General features: G+C 46.9%; 1 protein-coding gene across 3 annotated transcripts; it reads left to right on the top strand.

Annotated features, from left to right (window-relative positions):
* Window positions 1–255: 255 nt before the first annotated feature.
* LOC133341806 (deoxycytidine kinase 2-like) lies at window positions 256–20,871 on the top strand. Of its 3 annotated transcripts, none has more exons than XM_061550553.1 (10): window positions 256–498; window positions 6,943–7,041; window positions 8,098–8,213; window positions 8,488–8,660; window positions 10,838–10,913; window positions 12,841–12,912; window positions 15,784–15,899; window positions 19,160–19,259; window positions 19,577–19,618; window positions 20,677–20,871. In XM_061550553.1, exons 1-10 carry the CDS (start codon window positions 261–263, stop codon window positions 20,701–20,703), a joined length of 1,059 nt encoding a protein of 352 aa, XP_061406537.1. In that variant the 5' UTR covers window positions 256–260; the 3' UTR covers window positions 20,704–20,871. The 3 variants fall into 3 exon arrangements, with proteins under 3 accessions (XP_061406537.1, XP_061406538.1, XP_061406539.1); XM_061550554.1 differs by lacking the exon at window positions 8,488–8,660 and adding an exon at window positions 8,752–8,912; XM_061550555.1 differs by lacking the exon at window positions 19,577–19,618.
* Window positions 20,872–21,384: the final 513 nt, after the last annotated feature.

Genomic DNA, 21,384 nt, shown 5'->3' on the forward strand with positions numbered 1-21,384 from the left:
ACGTTTGAAAATGATGCGTGAGCAGACGCAATCAAATAAAAACTCCACTGCTGGATGACTGCCATCTCTCCACGATCCACAAGGCAAGTAGCAGCAACACGTTCAATACATTCGTCCATACCACCGTGCCATTAAAATGAAAACGAAATTTCATGGGCGACGTTTCGGCCAATGCCCCTTTTTAGTAGCACATGCATCGAGAGAGGCCACAGACAGACGTCGAGAATCAGAGTTGGAGACTTCAATCAGTGATCGACCGAATGAATGGATTCGGCTCCGTGCTCCGTGAAGTGGTGGCTCCGTTCCGCGTGTTCCGTCCCTCCCAACGCCGGCACCCCCACAGCTCTCCATGCTGGGTGCCGGTCGAGTCTTCATCATCCTCCTCCCACACGCAGCCGGTCTCACCATCACCCTCCTCCTTCTCTTCACCATCAACACCAACATCACCCTCCTCCTCCTCCTCACCATCAACACCATCACCACCTCATCGCCTCGCAGGTAAGGCGACAACACAGACGCAACAGCAACAACAACAAAGGGGAAAAACACGGCGCCTAGGAGACTTGCACCGCATCCGCCGCCTTGGCCAACATGCCTGCTTTGGGCAACCATGTGGGGCAATTGAACGGGGGCTGTGTTCCTGCTGCTGCTGTTGCTGCTGCTATTGCTGCTGTGTGTACTGCTGTTGCTGTTGCTGCTGTTGCTGTTGCTGCTGTTGCTGTTGCTGCTGCTGTTGCTGCTGCTGCTACTACTGCTGTGTGTACTGCTGTTGCTGTTGCTGCTGTTGCTGCTGCTGTTGCTGCTGCTGCGTGTACTGCTGTGTGTACTGCTGTTGCTGTTGCTGCTGCTGTTGCTGCTGCTGCTACTGCTACTGCGTGTACTGCTGCTGTGTGTACTACTGCTGTGTGTACTGCTGTTGCTGTTGCTGCTGTTGCTGTTGCTGCTGTTGCTGTTGCTGCTGCTGTTGCTGCTGCTGCTACTACTGCTGTGTGTACTGCTGTTGCTGTTGCTGCTGTTGCTGCTGCTGTTGCTGCTGCTGCTACTACTGCTGTGTGTACTGCTGTTGCTGTTGCTGCTGCTGTTGCTGCTGCTGTTGCTGTTGCTGCTACTACTGCTGTGTGTACTGCTGCTGTGTGTACTGCTGTTGCTGCTGTTGCTGCTGCTGTTGCTGCTGCTGTTGCTGTTGCTGCTACTACTGCTGTGTGTACTACTGCTGTGTGTACTGCTGTTGCTGCTGTTGCTGCTACTACTGCTGCTGTGTGTACTGCTGCTGCGTGTACTGTGTGTCGACATTGAGTCATCAGCCGCCACCGAGCGGTGCCAGGTGATGTGCTTTCGGGTCGCGCCGCGGTGTTTTTGGGTTCTGCATGAAGTCCCAAGCGGATTGCTTGCGAGCTTCAGTAAGTGGAGCAACCCCCAATGTCCGACGGTTCGAGCCAGTAAGCACGCAACAACGTTGGTCCACAACGTCAACCCAACGTCGGTACAACGTCAACCCAACGTCGTGCACGTTAGCGACTCCGCAGCTGCTTGCCGTTCCTGGGCGAGCTCGCCAGCAGCGCGTGGTGCGAAACGTCGGACATCGTCGCGCTGAGCAAACCACCCGGCCACAAGCCCGTCAACACAGAGAGCAGTGTTCCTTACTCACTTTCAGAAGGGTTCGTCGGTATCAGGAGGGGCGACACGTGTTTGAAACTGTTGTTGTGGGTTTGACGAGCAGCACGGTGATGATGATGATGGTGGTGGGCGGTGTTTTCACACACACGTCGTGTCTTGCCAGTGGGCCCGAGGTCCTTGCAATAAGGAACACTGGCGAACAACAACAACAAACGCTGTCCTAAACCCTTTCACTTTCGCCAGGGTCCATGATGGGGTGGTGGTGGGGGGAGCTTCATTGTGCGTGTGTCACGCTGGCGTGCTCCATCCACTCCATTCATCCCTTACCAGCAAGAGCATGGGCGAGAGTGGCCCTGTGATGTTGTGGGGAGCGGTGGCGCTGTGGTAGCGCCGTCGGTGCACGTGCACCACGAAACCGGCGACCAGAGTTCCACGACCGATCACGATAATGACGGGGAATTTTTGAACCCAACCGGTTATGGGTCTCACCTAGTTCGATTCAAGCCTTAAAGTGGGTATCTGCTGCGGTGTGTAATAAAACAAAGCATCAACACTGGGAGAGACAAACTGAATCCGGGCGTGTTTGTGTGTACGCATGTTGAACTTTTTTCGCACCGTACGTTGCCAACCGTGCCGATCGGAAGCGCGGTGCTAATCGGGCGCACACACACATACACACACACACACATACACACACACACACATACACACACACATACACACACACATACACACACACATACACACATACACACACACATACACACACACATACACACACACATACACACACACACATACACACACACATACACACACACATACACACACACACACATACACACACATACACACATACACACACACACACACACCTTGGCGTGGCGTGCACTTGTCCCCAACAGCATGCCAATGCTTTACGGGGGAATATTTGTCTTTGTGTGGCCACGTGGGGAGGAGCGGTGGCGCAGTGGTTAGCGCCGCACTGCACCAAGAAACCGGCGGACCGAGTTCGATTGCCGCTCACGACCAATTGTAACGGATGGGCTGGAACCACGTCCACCAAGGAGCGTAGCGAGCTTTCAGATGTGCTGATTCTGCGGCCGTCTGGAACGCTCTTCCTTCCGATATTCAGAAGCAACTTTTAAGTCATCGTCTCGATTGAAAACTCATTGCTTCAGAACTGCTCTTTTTTGTTTAGTTTGTTGCCCTTTCCCCCCCGTCCACGCACCTCCGATTAGCACGGTTGGCTACGTACGGTGCGAAAGAAGTTTAATATACGTTCAGAGCAAAGGACCAATCCCCCCTCCCTGTCCCTACGACTTGTGGATGTGAAGGGGTGGGGGGGTGTTGGCCACCCACCCCCGCGTGTGCCATGCCGGCCTTAATATGTGCTACTCGCTAACAGTACTTGCCCCAACAGCTTGCTAAGGCTACACGGGGGATCTTTATCTTTGTATTCGGGGAGCACGTGCGCTGACGGGTCACATGACTCGCTCCGTGGTGATTGACGGCTACGGGAGCGTGCCACGTGACACGGGTCAGAGTTGTGACCCGGGTGGGAGCAGAGATTGAAGTTATCGTTCAGATTAAAGTCGCGTAATTTATTAATGTGAACGTTCCGATTTATGCTGTAATTACAACTTTAACGTGAGGTTATTTATTGAAGTAGTTCAGCCAATCTCGGGGCCTTCTGTGTCTGAATTCCTGGTTCGGTGCGTGAGACAAAGGTGGTGCAGGCGACACGGACTCCCGTGTGTGTGCTGTGGCAGCCTGCATAGGTCCTCGTTTACAGCACTGGCTCTAACAGTCTGTTAAGGCTATACGGTGGGGATCTTTTGTCTTGTGTGGCCACGTGGAGTGTCTGTGCAACGCGCCGGTAACTATTTAGCAGCTTTTAACGATGATGTCACCGAATGTCATCAACTCGTCATCCTCATTAGCCATGGTAAACTAAAACGACATTTTTACTAGGTAAGGCCCACTGAGCTATACAGCTATTTTTCAGAAGTGACCTGGCCACAAACGATAGCTCAACGAACTGGGTTATGTAGAACTATATAGCAGCCAAATTCTCTAAACACATGATTGTAAATGTGGAGGGCAAACCAGAGGACACTGAGAAAAATCCACCCTACCAGGGGGAGAATATACAAACTCCAAATAGAAATGCGTCAGGGTCGGGATCGAACCCACGACCCCCGACATACCAGGTGAGGTGGATAACTTCTCGCCGTCATGGCACCCAATGATTTGGCCACCGAAGACCTCCTCAAGCTGTTGCAAACTCTCACGGTCACGCAATGCAAGAATAAATCCAGCTCCTGCACATAAGCTGATGTCATCGCTCCATCTCCGCCGTAGACGTAGCTCTCGGGCTTGCTCCCTCCTTTGACTGCCACTCTGTCGTTAGTCTCGATCACCGGCCATCATCCCTTGTCGAAGAGCGTGGATACAATGTACTGCCAGTGCAAAATAACACGCAAGCATGGTATCCCTCTATTGTTCGTGTGAACAATTAACTGTACGCTTAAAAAAATATACGAATAAAACAACAATGTTACGTATTGATGGTAATCGGGTGGAGTGGTGGCACAGCGGGGTCGCACACTGAACCGTGGACCTGGCGATACGAGTTGGATTCCAGGCCACGGCTCACATCAGTGTACTACGCGAATGCTTTTACACGTGGCTGTCATACAGTTAGAGCGCCAGATGTGCAAGTTAAAATGAATAAAACAAAATTCAAGCAAATATCAGTGGCGAATGATATCTAAACCGCGTCCCTCTTCCGTCCAAATCCCCTGCCCATTCTACCAACCCGCTCTGAGCAGTCTGGAGATGAATTGATGAACAACGAGTCGTACATATATTTAGTTGTATTGAGTTTTTTTAGCCAGGCTGGCCAGGCTTGAGCAAGGACATAGCGGCACCTTTCACGCAGGCAACTGGAGAGCCGAGACTTCGATATTACATGATTTGAACAAATAAATAACAAATATACAATTACGAATAAGAATTGCTGTACTGTACTCTTAGTTATTTCGGTAAAGTCACGTAGGTAAAAAATGAAATTAAAATTAATACAAATAAAATAAAAATCACGACGTTTCGGAGGCAACACAAGTCTCCACAAGTCTCCGTCATCATGATGACGGAGACTTGTGTTGCCTCCGAAACGTCGTGATTTTTAATTTATTTTTATTAATTTTAATTAAATTTTTTACCTACGTGACTTTACCGAAAGAACTTAGAGTATGAATCCTTGCAGTCACGAAAGCTTCAAATCTAGAATTAATTGCTGTACTGTACCATTTTTTTAAAACTTAAAATCGTATCAATGATTCTCGTACTGTCTGGGACACTCTTTACAGCGTGGTATCAGAAACCAAATCTGAATATTAAGTTAAGGAAAATACATAAGTCATCAATGCTTGGTATGTGAAATTTGGGGCAATTGTATATCTCAATGTTACTCGGTCAAAAATGAGTGTGGGTGTCTTATGTGTTCAGCATTTCTAATGGGGGCACGTCATCGGTCAAGAGGGCATGGTCCTGGCCCCACCAAAAAAGGCACTGTCAGCCTCAGTAGGTGCTCTCTTATAACACTTGTCGTGACACGCTCCAAAGGAGCACCTGATTTTATCAGCACGTGAGCGTGCATGGGGGCAAAGTGGTTTATGCAGCGCAATGATTGCCTGTGATCTAGGCTAGATTTCCGGTGATGCACACCATCAGTGGGCAGTTGGTGTCTCAGCCTGACATGTTCCTCTCCTAGGTCAATGAGGCTTTACATTAATACCTGATGAGTTATTTGATCATAAGCACTGGTGAGACAAAGGGGGTCAAGTATGGTAGTGGCTACACCACCCCATCATCTGCCATGCTGGCCTTAAGTAGGTGTTGGGTAACAGCACTTGTCATTCAGACAGCGTCTGAATGACGCTGTCTTTCCGACAGACCTGTTCTTCACCTGAGGACGGCTGCTTGCGTTGTGGCCGAAACGTCGTGAGAATTATTTAATGTTTTATTTTTTATTATTTTATTATTTCCCTTCTACGTGACTTTGCCGAAAGAACCAAGAAGATGAATCCCTGCAGTCACGAAAGCTTTAAATCGAAATTTAACAGCACTTGTTTATGGAGTCTGTTATAAGGCATTAGGGGACATATTTTAAATGGTTGTTTGTCCGTGGCTTATAAATAAATATAATTAACTCGATTATCTGTGACTGGATCAACAGGGTTGCAGATTAACTGCGTCCATGGAATGTAAAATTCAATATTTTTACGCATAAACTGGTTCTGTCATTCACCGCTCCTCACTCGTTGAGGGCTCTCAAGTGACTCAGTGCCCACCTGACTGTAAATGTCAGCAAGGAAAAATATGGGAATCGGCCAAACGCACTTTCGGCGCACTGCAAGAAAGAGGTGGAACGAATCGTGAAGCCGTGTTCACTGCGGACGATCTTTCAAGGGCGCGAGTGGTTCACACTCGTTTTCCTTCCCCCCGCACCTCCGTTTTAGCGCGGTTGGCTACGAACGCTGTGAAAGAAGTTCAACATACGTACTTGCTGTCCTCTGAAACTGGCAGTTGGATTCACAACCAAGACATTGATTATTATAGTTGTTACTCGATTCATATTGAGGGCGCCGTGGTGGAGAGATGTTAACTCCCTCGCCTAGTATGCAGGAGGTCGTAAGTTCGGTCCCGACCTTGATGCCTGTATGTTTGTTTGGAGTTTGCATGTTCTCCCCGTGGATGCATGGATTTTTCTCCCGGCCCTCCGGTTTTTACGTACACGTTTAGAAACGTGCGTTAAGAATATTTGGCTGCGAAACATTTCCACGTGATAAGCCACTTCGTTGAGCTATCATTTTGTGACCAGGTCGCTTCTGAAAAATAGCTTCATAGCAGCTCATTTGGCCTGACCTGGTAAAATAAAAAGTAGTTTGTAGTTTATATCCAGAGCAAAGAAGCAGATTACCAGGGATAATTTGAGAGTTGACTGCAGATTTGACCTTCTTGGTTCTTTCGGTAAAGTCACGTAGAATGGAAATAATAAAATAATAAAAATAAAACATAATAAAATAATTCTCACGACGTTTCGGCCACAAATTTCAGACGCTGTCTTTCCGACAGACCTGTTCTCCACCTGAGGACGGCTGCTTGCGTTGTGGCCGAAACGTCGTGAAAATTATATTATTATGTTTTATTTTTATTATTTTATTATTTCTATTCTACGTGACTTTACCGAAAGAACCAAGAAGATGAATCCCTGCAGTCACGAAAGTTTTAAATCGAAATGCAGATTTGACTTCGCAGATCTCCATTGGAGCACGGCCGAAGTGGGCATGGCGGAGACCTCCGACTCCTCTGTGAGGCCGAGATGCTTCAAGAAGATATCGGTGGAAGGCAACATAGGTAAGTGATTTTGTGTACCGTCTGGAGATGGCCACTTGTGAGTGCAGCTGATGTGGCATAATATCCCGCACGTCCGATTATCGCGGTTGGCTACGTACGGGTGCGAAAGCAGTTCAACATGCATATAACACACATGCATGCATATACATCCCCACGGTTGGCATGTTCTAATGAATTCACATCAAACATGCAGCCCTGCTTTATTTTGAATGTCATGTATTTGAATTGCTGACATTCAGCCAATGCATTCGTCTTTGTTTTGGCAACGTTTAAACTTGCAATGGCAATATCACTTTCTTGGGGAAACTATATGCTCGCTCAATCCATTGGTTGTCGAGTACTTTATCCGGTAATATTTGGTCGAAGTATTTTCTCCGACGCAACTGTGCTTTGTCTAAAACGGTTGAACAGTTAATCACCTTTGAACTTTATACCGAGCGCCAAGTGTGGCGTGTGATCAATATGTGTGCCGGGGGCAACGTCATTGATCGGCCTCCTATACACGTGTCACTTTTTTATCATTCAGGAATCTCTCACAGTACACAGCTCCTCCGCATGTTCACGTGTTGGAGCGCGAGTTGTTCGGCACGATGTCTGACCTCTTCGCTCCACGTGCTGCGAACGTATATAGAGCTAAATCTTTTTTCCGATGAAGCTCTCCGCACGAGGAGCCAATACGTCATATATCGTACAAAGAAAAACGCGCGTTACAACCCTCAAGTTCAAGTTAAAGTTCATTTATTAGGTATAGCCCTGTGAGCCATTCGGCTCTTGAATCGGGTGCAACCGCAACAAAAAAAAACATGAACAAAAAAAACATTTTAAAGTGAATATGTGACTGAGTGCAAACAGAAAATCCAAGAAAAGACAGCAAAATATTGCAGAAAAAAACACCGTACACCAACGCTGTGTGCAAAAATTCCAGTGGGATGCAAGTCAAACAACCAACAACAACCACCAACAACCACAAGACCCTAAAACCACGTGGGAGCGATACACGTGAACGACGCCTGGCGTGGCTGATGCTTGACGTCGCTGCTCTTTCTCTCTCTCCAGCGTGCGGGAAGTCGACGCTCGTGAAGGTGCTGCAGAAGTTACGCCCGAGCTGGCACGTGGTCCCAGAGCCTCTGGAGAAGTGGCAGAACGTGGTGGGCGGACAGCCGGGATCAATGGTACCGTGACCCCCCCCCCCTTCCCAGAAACCCTGGTCCCTACGCTCACAGGAGCGGAGAAGCACCCTCTCACTGCAGGATGCAACTGGTCAAACTGGATTTGCAGCTCGTGCATCATTTAACCAATCTTTGTTCATGCTCAGCTCTCCTTAAGTCGTCTAGTTTGTCCTACTCTATTTCTTAAGTTGCATTTGGAAGGAGTTAACAGTACGAACAAGAAAGCGAATATTAAACTCTGTAACGTTATAATGCCCTCACCTGCCCTTCCCGCTAGCCGGCCGAAATGGGGGCGGCATCTAACCTCCTGGGCTTGCGTCTGGGCGACCCCAAGCGCTGGGCTTATACGTTCCAGACGTGGGTGACCCTGAGCCGTCTGCAAATCGCTCTCGCTGCCAGCCACCCTCCCGAGCGTCACACAGTCTACGAGCGCTCGGTCTACAGCAATCGGTACGGAAACCGACCGCTGGCTCAACCCATTGGTCGTCTCTTGTCGGTTCCTCCTCTTCCTCCTCCACCTCCCGCTCCTGGGCCGTGGCAGGATGTGGGGGGCAACCTCCTGCAGATGCTCTACTCGGACGCGTCGCGCTGGGCGTACACCTTCCAGACGCTGTCAGCGATGGGCCGAATACGCGCGCAGCTGAGCGTACCGCCCTCCGCACAGCCAGTGCAAGTGTTGGAGCGGTCCATTTACAGCGATAGGTGTGTGCCCGCGTGCACGCCACCTCCGGCGTGTTCGAGTTGGTTAATTTATTACTTTAAAATATTTTCAATTACTTGATTGGGATTGTACGTCGCAATTATCTCCCCCCCCCCTTACCGTGAAAACTTGCCAGGACTCTCGTCATGAGACTCAATCGTGAGGCTCTCCTGGATAAAGAAAAGCATGGTAATAATAATGAATGATATTGTAAAGAATGTTTCAGCCAATTTTCCACCTTTTATAAATTCCATGATTTATAAAGTATAAAAAGCTGCCGCGGAAACTGATTTACCGTTGCATATGGTGCACGTCAATGTTTATTATATTCTACAGTGATCAGATACAGTCATGGCAGTTGAAACAGCGTTACAGTTGTAGCAGTGGACAAGTATTTTTTTTAAATTCCTTCATGCCTCTGCCCACCCAGCGGTGGGTACACCACGATTAGTCGATCGGCAGTTCACGCATGCGGTGGGCGAAAGTGTGGATGCTCCCACCTCTTTCCGAGACATCTTGTCAGTGGGGAAGAGTAGGCCAAATACTCGTTATAGGTGGTGGTCCTTCCGTCGACATTGGCACGAGCAAGTATAAGCAGGGCTGTATAATTATATTTTTGACCTTTCAGAGCACACTCTAAAAAGTCCTTTATTTCCAAGTCAGGTTCCGTGCAAGCCACCTACTCAGTGTGACCTCTGTGCTTGTTGATGACGGGGCTTGGAGTTGCGTACACACCGCTTGTTATGCTCGTCCAGAACACGCTTCCAGTCGCCGCGGAATCATTTTGACGAGTGTTTTGACTAATTGACTTTCTGCCGAGAACTACGAGACCACTTGAATTATTCGCTGCGAAAGCAACGACGTTGCACAGCCAAGGGAGATTTTTCTATCCAAAAGCCACTCCACATCTTTCACCGTCCCTCAAGTGTCATATCTGCTGTCCGACTCGCTGTCATGAGAACGAAGTCAAGCTCGGGTTACCTGTCGTACCGGGAAAACAACTTTGGGAGTGCGCTCTGTCATAGCAATTGAGTACATCGTGGTCCATTTTATACCATGGAAGTTATAGAATTTTGAAACGGTGGTAATTTAACTGAAATTTCTTGGACATTTTGGAAGTGACAGTATTGGTGTTTTTGTTTTCCAAGAGAGCTGCAATACAGCAGTGGTGTGTGTGCGGGTGTTGCTCAGCACTTACGCCAACAGTCTGTTCAGGCTATACAGGGGGATCTTTGTCTTTGTTCCCCCAAGGTTAGATTAAAACTTCACAATGAGCAGCGTGGAGTTTTCTGACAGCTTTCATAAGTGGCGTGGCTTGTACATTTGTTCATGCTCTACGTAACCAACTGTAAATGTTTTAAAGGCGGCTTTGGATTTTTAGGAAATTGAACTGTAATGAAAAACCTCACATTTTTATTGTTGTTCTAACTCAGTAAACTTGACATTCAATTGTTGTATTCGCCATGCTATTATTTAACTCCTTGTTGCAACGTTTACCGTGATGCAGCCACAAATTTGTGTCCAGCGCAAACCAGTGTTTTCATTTCCAGTAAACGCCAAGTTGAAAACATACACTTTTTTGGTCAAAACCAAATAATTCCTTGAGATAATAACTCGTTAAATTGTGGGAAATATTTCAGAACGCGTGCAACTTCATTACAAACCCCGGCTAACTTTGTTAAAAAGAACCCCCACCCCCCCACACTTGTTTAAGAATAAGGACACGTGCGCAGATTTGATGAATGTGCTGCGCATTGAATTCGAAAAAATAAATATTCCACAATTTGCAGTTCAACAGCATTCCATTCTCAAAAAACAACAACTTTATTTTCCTTTCGCCGATGCCCGTGCCATCACGCCACGCGCCATCGATCGCTCCGCGTAAACGGAACGGTTTGCAAGCTGCCGCTGTGCTCCCTCGTGGCAGGTACGTGTTCGCCGCCAGCCTGCATGAGCAGGGCAGCATGAACGACACGGAGTGGGTTGTCTACCAGGAGTGGCAGGTACGGCGCGCAGTGCACCTGTGTATTATGTATGTATGTTAGACTTCTTTCGCACCGTAACGTAGCCAACTGTGCTAACCGGAGGTGCGGGGGGAAGGACAACAAACTAAACACAAAAAGCAGTTCTGAAGAAATAAGTTTTCAATCTAGATGACTGAAAAGTGCATAGCTCCATTGGCTTCCTAAAAGAAGAGCGTTCCAGACGGCCGCAGAAGCGCATCTGAAAGTGCGGGCGATGCGGTGATCGTCTTTGTTCGATGGCGAGCCAAAAGCCGCCGCTGCTGCTGCTGCTGCTGCAAGGATGACTGGAGTCCTCTTCGGGGTCAAAGGTCATAAATGCAATCGACAAGCAGGTCCATTTTTTTCTTTCTCCGCTTATCTTGAGGCCCCGAGAGGGAACTCAGTGCACTCACGTTGCTATAAGGTGTTGAAGCTCACTTAATTGGGCTTGTAGTGATCCGACCTAGATACAGATCAGGGAATAAGAGCAGAACAGGACCTGCAGGCGGTGACGCACGGAGGCAGCAAGAGCAGTTGTGTCCCCACAGCAGAGGTCGCAAACGGGTTTTGATTCCTTACCCGTACCCGGCCGCACCAGGGTCGCAAACGGGTACCCGTACCCTACCCGATACCCGGCTACCCGTACCCGGCCGGGTATCGGGTAGGGTACGGGTACGGGTACCCGATTGCGACCTCTGGGATGAAGCCATGTTGCAGGCGCGGGTGGGTTGATTCTAGGAACTTGAATTGTGAGAAGAGACAAGACGTTGGGAAATGAGTGACAAACGGTGACTCACCAGTGACTCACGGCCTACCCGTACCCGTACCCGGCCGCACCAGGGTCGCAAACAGCTACCCGTACCCATACACGGCCGGGTACGGGTAGCCGGATATCGGGTAGGGTACGGGTATCGGGTACCCGATTGCGACCTCTGCCCCACAGCCGCGAAGAGCAAAGCACTGAGGAAGAATAAAAAAGGAAGAAGATCCATCCTCTCCTCCCCAATGAGGATGTTGTGAACAGCAGTCACAATTTAGAGTTGTGATTTGTTTCAAGAATCGTATTTTTTCGTCTTGATTGTTTTTGCCATCCCATGTCGTTTCTTCTTTGTTGTGAGATGGTATCATCTGCGCCATCCGCCTCAATGTGGCAGAATTCAATGTGCACACATTTTGCGCCGATTTTAAAAGACGCGCTTGTCGAACTCCGATTCAGTTGGTGTGTCGTGAGTGCGAGAGTTAAGCCATAATTCCATAGATCAATCCAACGTTCCATGCCTCGTACCTGGGGCTCTCTGTGTTCCAGCCTCTCTGACATAGGTATGACGACGTATATCAAGTGTCAAAGCCTCTTGAGAAAAAACACGTTTTTATTATATGAATAATATAAACTTACAACGCGCACAGTATTCGCTCGCCCTCAAAGAGAGAGAGAGAGAGAGAGCGAGAACGACTCAGAGGCGTGAGGATCCACGGACAAGCAGCAAGGCATCATGAGCTTAGCAGGTGCCAATAATTGCCCAAGCTCTGCAGTTCTCTGTATATAACGGTGTTATCAGCCCGTATAATGCATGTTTACACGTGGGAGGAAACCGGAGCACCTGGAGAAACCCAACACGTGCGTAGGGAAACACCTATCCCGTAACGAACGGAACAGGTGGAATCCCCATTTTTTTGTTGCCGTCCTGCGATTAATCAAGCACGTAATGACGGCACAGTACGAGACAATGCCAGTGACGTCGTAGCAGCAAATTGCTGCGAAAGGTTCAAAGGTTTTCGTTCGGAGTGCAGTTCTGTCAATTATTTGTCGTGAAAACCCGAGGTCGGGAGAAAGGGGGGGGGGGGGGGAGCCGTTGTGCAAACCGTGTCACGTGAACCCTGTACCCCGGGCGCTGTGCCTCCACCGCGTGTTGTTTGCGTTGGGCAGGGCTGGCTGCTTTCGGAGTTCGACAAGCGCGTCGAGCTGGATGGAATGGTTTATCTTCGCGCCGAGCCAGAGGTCAGCGGTTCCACGAACACGACACGCTCGCGAGTCGGATACGCGTGCGAGCGGAGGAGGGACATTGCGTCAGCTTTTACCTTTTGTAACGTCGATGTCACCTTGTACCTTGTAAGGGCCATCATCTTCAGTTACGTGCGCATTTTTGGACTTTGACATTCCGAATTGAGAATTTGCACGAGGCACACGTATGCAATATGCATTATGCAATCGTTACAGAAAGTTCCCGCAGCATCAGATGTTATCTTTATCTTGATCTACATTGGGTCTTTCATTGTAATAATAATTCGAATTTATATGCATTTGACAGTTCTGGATGAAGGCCTCACCGTGCTGTGTCAGTCATGGGGTTGTTTGACCATACTTCACCATGCTGGTCAGTGGCCCAAAGATCGGTTGAGCTACGACTCATTATAATTATTTAAGCTGAAGCCGGGAATCAAACTTCTCCCTTTTGTGAGTAGGATGAATACAATACGATGCAAACCATCAGTCTTCTAATCTTGTAAGTTTATCGCTTATAATCATCATTATTATACAAACGCTGTCAGACAGTAAATAATTACACAATTATACAAACTGTAAAAACAATGTGATGTCACCACTATCCTGTAAAATACTCCAGAAAATAGCTAATGGCTGTTTGCTTAGAACGTTTGTCAGGAAGTAAAATGTAATACATTATGAGCAGCAACAATATTGTGAGCAAAAATAATCATGATATGACGATCCAAATCAAGCGGTATGGTGACACTGCAATATCGTACCTCCGATTTCCCGCACCTACCATTGGCGTGCTTGGCTACATTCAGACGTGCAAGAAGTTCAGCATGTTTCGATTTAAAGCTTTCGTGACTGCAGGGATTCATCTTATTGGTTCTTTCGGTAAAGTCACGTAGAAGGGAAGTAATAAAATAATAAAAATAAAACAATAAAATAATTCTCACGACGTTTCAGCCACAACGCAAGCAGCCGTCCTCCGGTGAAGACCAGGTCTGTCGGGGAGACGCTGTGGCTGAAATGTCGTGAGAATTATTTTATTATGTTTATTTTTATTATTTTATTACTTCCCTTCTACGTGACTTTACCGAAAGAACCAAGAAGACAGTTTAATTTAATTTATATTTCCTCATGTTTTCGTTCTCATCTTATTCATCAATGCAGCAAAGTCCACTTTCACCAACGCAGTGAAGTAGGGGTCAAATAACCCCGATGACCTGCACGGCATGGTGAGAGCCTCGTTCGGCAGTCAACTGGCAGTGGACCGGCCGATCGGCAAGTTAACAATAGAATTGCAAATTCAGTGTCAGCGTGGCAGGGGGGAAATGCTCGGGCATGTGTCATCAGATCCAAAATAGCAACGGCGACCGCCACTGCAAACAGCCCCCGTAGACAACTCCGTTTTCACTTCACTTCCCCCCTCAGCAGTTGCGCCCAAACTTCCAATCGGCTAAAGTCTGGCTCGATTACAGCAGCTTTTTTTTTCATTCACTGCTTGATGAGGGCCCTCGCTAAGCCATGCAGGTCGTGAGGGTTACTTGGCCATACGTCGGTGCGCATTGGAAAAGGCGAGGAACATAGAATTTGGGCATAAGTATAGTACAACAATGGATTGCCCTCTGCTGACAATGCAACTCCACGATGCAGGACTGTACCATACTCCGCTCCCCACTTTCACCAACCCACCAGACCAGAATGGTGAAGTATGGGCAAATAACCCCGACAACCCGAACAGAATAAGGGAGGCCCTCATCCCAGCAGTGGATTGACAAAACCGATTACCAGGCAGAGAGACCACATGCTCACTGCACCTGAGAACCAGATTTCAACGCGTGCTCTCAGCAGTGCCGACCCAATGCCCTGACGTGGTATTATCTCCCTTCACCAGTGGATCTTGTCAAGATTCACTTAAAATGTCTTCGCCCGCCCCCCGCTCGGCGACCTCGCACGTACACGGTCGTGCGATCCACCAGCCAGTCCTCGTGCCGCCGGTGCAGCGTGTCCAGGTACTCCAGCCCCACGCCTCGCTCCTCCTCCCGATTCCGCACTCGCATGCGCGCCAGGCAAGCCTGCGCACAAGTCGAACATCTCGCTAAGTTCGGTCGCACCATCTGCGTGGGCAAGTGCTGCGACAGAGAAATGATGCTGCTATCCGACGACACGACCCGGGAGACGTGCAAGGTTTGGGCCAATGTTGGCACGTGGTTGGAACTGTTTGTTTTTGCACAAACGTTGGCCCAATGTTCCATGTTTACCCGGGAATATACTGGTGCCGTACGATGTGTAAGCATGCTGAACTTCTTCTTGGTTCTTTCGGTAAAGTCACGTAGAATGGAAATAATAAAATAATAAAAATAAAACATAATAAAATAATTCTCACGACGTTTCGGCCACAACGCAAGCAGCCGTCCTCAGGTGGAGAACAGGTCTGTCGAGAAGACAGTCTGAAAATAATTCTCACGACGTTTCGGCCGCAACGCAAGCAGCCGTCCTCAGGTGAAGAACAGGTCTGTCGGGAAGCTGTCTTCCGGACGGCTGCTTGCGTTGGGGCCGAAACGTCGTGAGAATTATTTTATTATGTTTTATTTTTATTATTTTATTATTTCCATTCTACGTGACTTTACCGAAAGAACCAAGAAGAAGTTCAGCATGCTTACACATCGTACGGCACCAGTATATTCCCGGGTAAACATGGAACATTGGGCCAACGTTTGTGCAAAAACAAACAGTTCCAACCACGTGCCAACATTGGCCCAAACCTTGCACGTCTCCCGGGTCGTGTCGTCGGATAGCAGCATCATTTCTCTGTCGCAGCACTTGCCCACGCAGATGGTGCGACCGAACTGAGCGAGATGTTCGACTTGTGCGCAGGCTTGCCTGGCGCGCATGCGAGTGCGGAATCGGGAGGAGGAGCGAGGCGTGGGGCTGGAGTACCTGGACACGCTGCACCGGCGGCACGAGGACTGGCTGGTGGATCGCACGACCGTGTACGTGCGAGGTCGCCGAGCGGGGGGCGGGCGAAGACATTTTAAGTGAATCTTGACAAGATCCACTGGTGAAGGGAGATAATACCACGTCAGGGCATTGGGTCGGCACTGCTGAGAGCACGCGTTGAAATCTGGTTCTCAGGTGCAGTGAGCATGTGGTCTCTCTGCCTGGTAATCGGTTTTGTCAATCCACTGCTGGGATGAGGGCCTCCCTTATTCTGTTCGGGTTGTCGGGGTTATTTGCCCATACTTCACCATTCTGGTCTGGTGGGTTGGTGAAAGTGGGGAGCGGAGTATGGTACAGTCCTGCATCGTGGAGTTGCATTGTCAGCAGAGGGCAATCCATTGTTGTACTATACTTATGCCCAAATTCTATGTTCCTCGCCTTTTCCAATGCGCACCGACGTATGGCCAAGTAACCCTCACGACCTGCATGGCTTAGCGAGGGCCCTCATCAAGCAGTGAATGAAAAAAAAAGCTGCTGTAATCGAGCCAGACTTTAGCCGATTGGAAGTTTGGGCGCAACTGCTGAGGGGGGAAGTGAAGTGAAAACGGAGTTGTCTACGGGGGCTGTTTGCAGTGGCGGTCGCCGTTGCTATTTTGGATCTGATGACACATGCCCGAGCATTTCCCCCCTGCCACGCTGACACTGAATTTGCAATTCTATTGTTAACTTGCCGATCGGCCGGTCCACTGCCAGTTGACTGCCGAACGAGGCTCTCACCATGCCGTGCAGGTCATCGGGGTTATTTGACCCCTACTTCACTGCGTTGGTGAAAGTGGACTTTGCTGCATTGATGAATAAGATGAGAACGAAAACATGAGGAAATATAAATTAAATTAAACTGTCTTCTTGGTTCTTTCGGTAAAGTCACGTAGAAGGGAAGTAATAAAATAATAAAAATAAAACAATAAAATAATTCTCACGACGTTTCAGCCACAACGCAAGCAGCCGTCCTCCGGTGAAGACCAGGTCTGTCGGGGAGACGCTGTGGCTGAAATGTCGTGAGAATTATTTTATTATGTTTATTTTTATTATTTTATTACTTCCCTTCTACGTGACTTTACCGAAAGAACCAAGAAGATGAATCCCTGCAGTCACGAAAGCTTTAAATGGAAATTTAAATTAAACTGATTTCCAAGCTTAAATCAGCATGCAGCACAGCACGTGTTGTTTAGAGGCCTGAGCCAGCTTTGTAATGTTTACATTCCTATGACAGCGGCATGTTTATGCACAAGACAGCCAAAACATTCACAATAGGGTAGAATTTCTCTTAATGATTTCCATGATTAGTTAAATAATATACAAGTGTCTGCTCACCCGTAACATGCTAACAGTTTTGATTAATGTGTTTCCATGACCCCTATATCCCTGGTGGAAAACGGTGGGCTGCCAAACATCTGCTAAATTTACACATGCGAGGAGGATCCCTTAGAAACATGAGCAATCAAAGGGTGAGTTATCTCGTTGGGTTTAGATTTGCAAAGCTTCGTCGTAACATTCGGGACGATGTGATCAAATCACCCGGGATGCTCCCGGTCTCTTCAGAGCTCAGAAATTAAGCCGAGTTGAGCCTGGACAGTGCCTGGATGGGCGACTGCTACGGGGCAATATTGTGGACAGCAGAGAACGGTGCAGCAATATCCGTGATTGCATTGTATTTATACGTACTCTTTGGTTCTTTCGGTGAAGTCACATAGGTATAAAATAAAATAAATATACAATAAACCAGATGATGACGGACGCTTGTGTTGCGCCCGAAACGTCGTGATTTATTTTATTTCTAACTACGTGACTTTACCGAAAGAACCAAAGAGAGTGGATTCCTGCAGTCACGAAAGCTTCAAATGAAGATTGCATTTATATGGTCCAAGTCTCCGTCAACCCACACTGACCAGTGTGGTGAATTATGGTCAAATAGAAACGAGTGGCTGATAATACTTTTTATTATGATGTGGTCTGCGAATCAGCCCACCATCATATAATTCATTCAGGATTCTCCCCTGTTCTCGACCTTGTGCACATTGTGCAACATGCAATCTTCTTAGCCAATTATCCGGTGCCATGTGCTGTTCCGTTCAATTGTCAAGAAACCATTCATATATTTTAATTGTAGCAAGGCCCGGCACAATTGTGCTCTGCTGTTGCTTTTACAAAGAAAAGCCGTTATCACTCGGACGATGGGGAAAGTGCATTACGATATTCATTGTGGAGTGGGGTAGACAAGGCAGCGTAACTTAAACCTGGGGGAAGATAAAGAGACGTCAACAATGTGTGGTGGCTCTGCTGCGTTCGGTTTTCGCGGTTGTGCCACAGTTCTTGGATGCCTTTTCCCAGTCGTGCCACGTGTTGTTCGGCGCGATGTTACGACAATTTGCTCCCATACCGACCGGTCAATCCCCTTATCAGTGCCCTTACCTTATTACAGACAAATTTAGACCTACTTTTTTTAATTTAAAGCTTTCGTGACTGCAGGGATTCATCTACTTGGTTCTTTCGGTAAAGTCACGTAGAATGGAAACAATTAAATAAAAAAATAACCAATAAAATAATTCTCCTCGACAGACCTGTTCTCCACCTGAGGACGGCTGCTTGCGTTGTGGCCGAAACGTCGTGAGAATTATTTTATTGGTTTATTTTTATTATTTTATTATTTCCATTCTACGTGACTTTACCGAAAGAACAAAGAAGAAAAATGTAGACCTTGTTGGTCACCCCGTGCCCCTTATACATCTCAACGTTCATCCTACAAAGTCGCATCACAAGGGAGAAACACAAACAAATAGACAAAAACATATAAAAATGTTGCCCGTATTGAAACTGCTGTATGCCGTATGGATTTGAAAACTCAATTTCCCTGTACAAGAATATGGGGTGAACCGTATGGGTTGATACGGTATGATGATGATGCACCTCCACTGGTTTCAAATGTTCTACCTCGTCAACACACAAAAAAAACAACCAACACTTTATTTTCATGTCACCTGCCTGCCAAGTCCACCCCTTATCAGTGCCCGACCTTATTACAGACCAATTCAGATCTTATTGGTCAACCCGTGCCCTTATACATCTCAACGTTTATCCTACAGTCCCATCACAAGGGAGAAACACAAAGACATTTTTTACCCGTATTGAAGCTGCTGTACGTCATATAGACTTGAAAACTCAATTTCCCTGGACAAGAATACGGCGTAAACCGTAATGGTTGACAGCTGTGGATGGTTAACTAACTGGCACCTCGACAATTCTCTCTCTGCAGGGTCCATCACCCGTGCAGCAGTGACACTCCTGTCTTGGTGCTCGATGCCAGCCAAGACTTTGAGTCAAACGAGGAACTTCAGGCTGAGCTTATCAACCAGGTGAGATGCTTCAAATGTTTCTTCCCACTCATTGTAGGCCTGGCGCCCGGGTATAGTTTGCACCGTGTACTCACTCAATAACTGTGCCCCCGAGTGCTTACCTTGTTTCGTCCTCATTGTCAAAAAATTGATTGCAGTAGCATTTATGAAGGAGTTTCTGACCTTGAGTTCTACGTACTGTACAGGATTAATGTATATACACACGTTCTTCATAATTAGAAGATAATCATGGGCCCTTTCAATTACATTGAAATGCAGCGTTAATATAAAAAATATAATTGAGTACATTTCGTATTTGCGCCGTACGTATACCACAGGGCTATCACGAAGGCACCGATTCAGGTTGCAGGACTTCCACGGTAGGTGGCAATGCTTTTCTGCGTGTAATTTCTTTTTTATGTCAAAATTAGATCACGACACTGACACACAATGGCCTTCTCTTTTCAAATTATAACCGGGGCAATCGCTAATGTCCACTGTGAAACGGATGGTGCTCGCATTTGAATGATTAACGCACCCTGCGGTAATAACCAGGGTGGCTTGCCGGATGCAAACCACAAAATCTGGGCCTTGTCACCACCCCTGCCGTGTTGTGTACACAAACGCCCTGATTTTGAAAACAAGGACACATACATTTTCAGTCCATGCAAATGTTAATATATTATATAAATTATAAAAAAAATATTTTTATTTTCTATCTATGTGATTTTACCGACAGAACCAAGAAGATATAGCACCGATTATGGATTTTACTTGTGTATCTTAGCTGTTACATTAGTTTTTTTTTTGCTGTTAGCTCCACAAGTGAAGGTTTACACTGGTTTCCTCGTGTGTAGTGCAGTAACGCTGAACGAGGAAATTGTCATTGGCCTTGCCGATGCTCATAATACCGCGTTGTTTGCATCACATTAGCCGAATGTGCCCCAACTTGACATCATGTACTTGACAACCACTCCTGTGAACAACTAATCGCTTAACGACGGGCCTCCATAGAGCCCAATGTGTTCGCTTACCGACCATTCCCCTGCTAACGACGGGCTGTTGTAGGAAGAGTAAACATCAATGCATTAACCATGTTTCTTGTAATATTGTTTGTTGTATCTTTGTATTAATATAATTGTATAAATATTGTAAAGTACGTGTTTTGGGTGAACTTTCGATGCTATCAGATAGAATTAAGCCTTTAACATGCATTTCCGATACTCGCTTATTAACCAAATCACTTACCGATCGGTTTCGTGGAACCAATTGCCGTTGAAGGCTTCTCCTCTCCTCGAAACTCTCACACCAGTAAATAATGATCTTGTTGATATTTGTTGCAATCAAACAATAATTATGCACGATTTAAAGTGTTACGTGGTGAGTTATGTTGGCACAAGGTGAATTACAACGCTTAACAGATTTTCTTTTTGCACAGATTGAAGACTTTTTAGACAAGATATGAAATTTCTGCTGATAGAGAATGGCAGCGATGGTGTAACTCGTTTCAAGAAATGGTCAAATTTTCAACTGGTGCTGAGGACGCTCTCAAAAGTGGAAGTAGATTTACACGATATTTGCACTTAATGAGTTATTTATATTTCCTGAAATAAAAAAATATTTATACTAAGTGGCCCACTTTGAAAAAAAGCAGATGTTAAGTTTACCATTGACATTGTAAATTGGTGTACCAGTATTATAAATGAACTTGTTGGAATTCCCTTTATTCTAATATCTTAAAAGTGTGCTTCAGTGTATTGTATATGCATTTCACATTGCTTGTGATTTTGTTAATGGAACTGCAAGGCAAGAACTCTTCCAGCTTAGGAAGGCAGAAACGGGTTTACATTTATTGAATGTAAAATATGTACAGAAAATCAAATGCAATCCCAACACTAGTGCTAAACACTCTCCGTAAGGTCTGTCAATTGACTGTACAGTGCTAAAATGCTTCCAGCTAAAATCTTGCACATATCCAAAACCAAATTCCAACCTCTATTGATTACCATTATCTGGCAGAGCTATTAACACGCTATATGTACAAAGCTTGGCCTCTGGAAGGCCTCTACAGGTCAATGGGTAAAAGTGAAGAGAGTTACGTAACTGTATGAAAAACGGAACGTGAATAAAAACCATGCAATAAGAT

Source organism: Lethenteron reissneri, chromosome 12 (genome assembly GCF_015708825.2).
Source record: "Lethenteron reissneri isolate LAM-NWPU_2019-01 chromosome 12, ASM1570882v1, whole genome shotgun sequence".
Lineage (NCBI taxonomy): Eukaryota > Metazoa > Chordata > Hyperoartia > Petromyzontiformes > Petromyzontidae > Lethenteron > Lethenteron reissneri.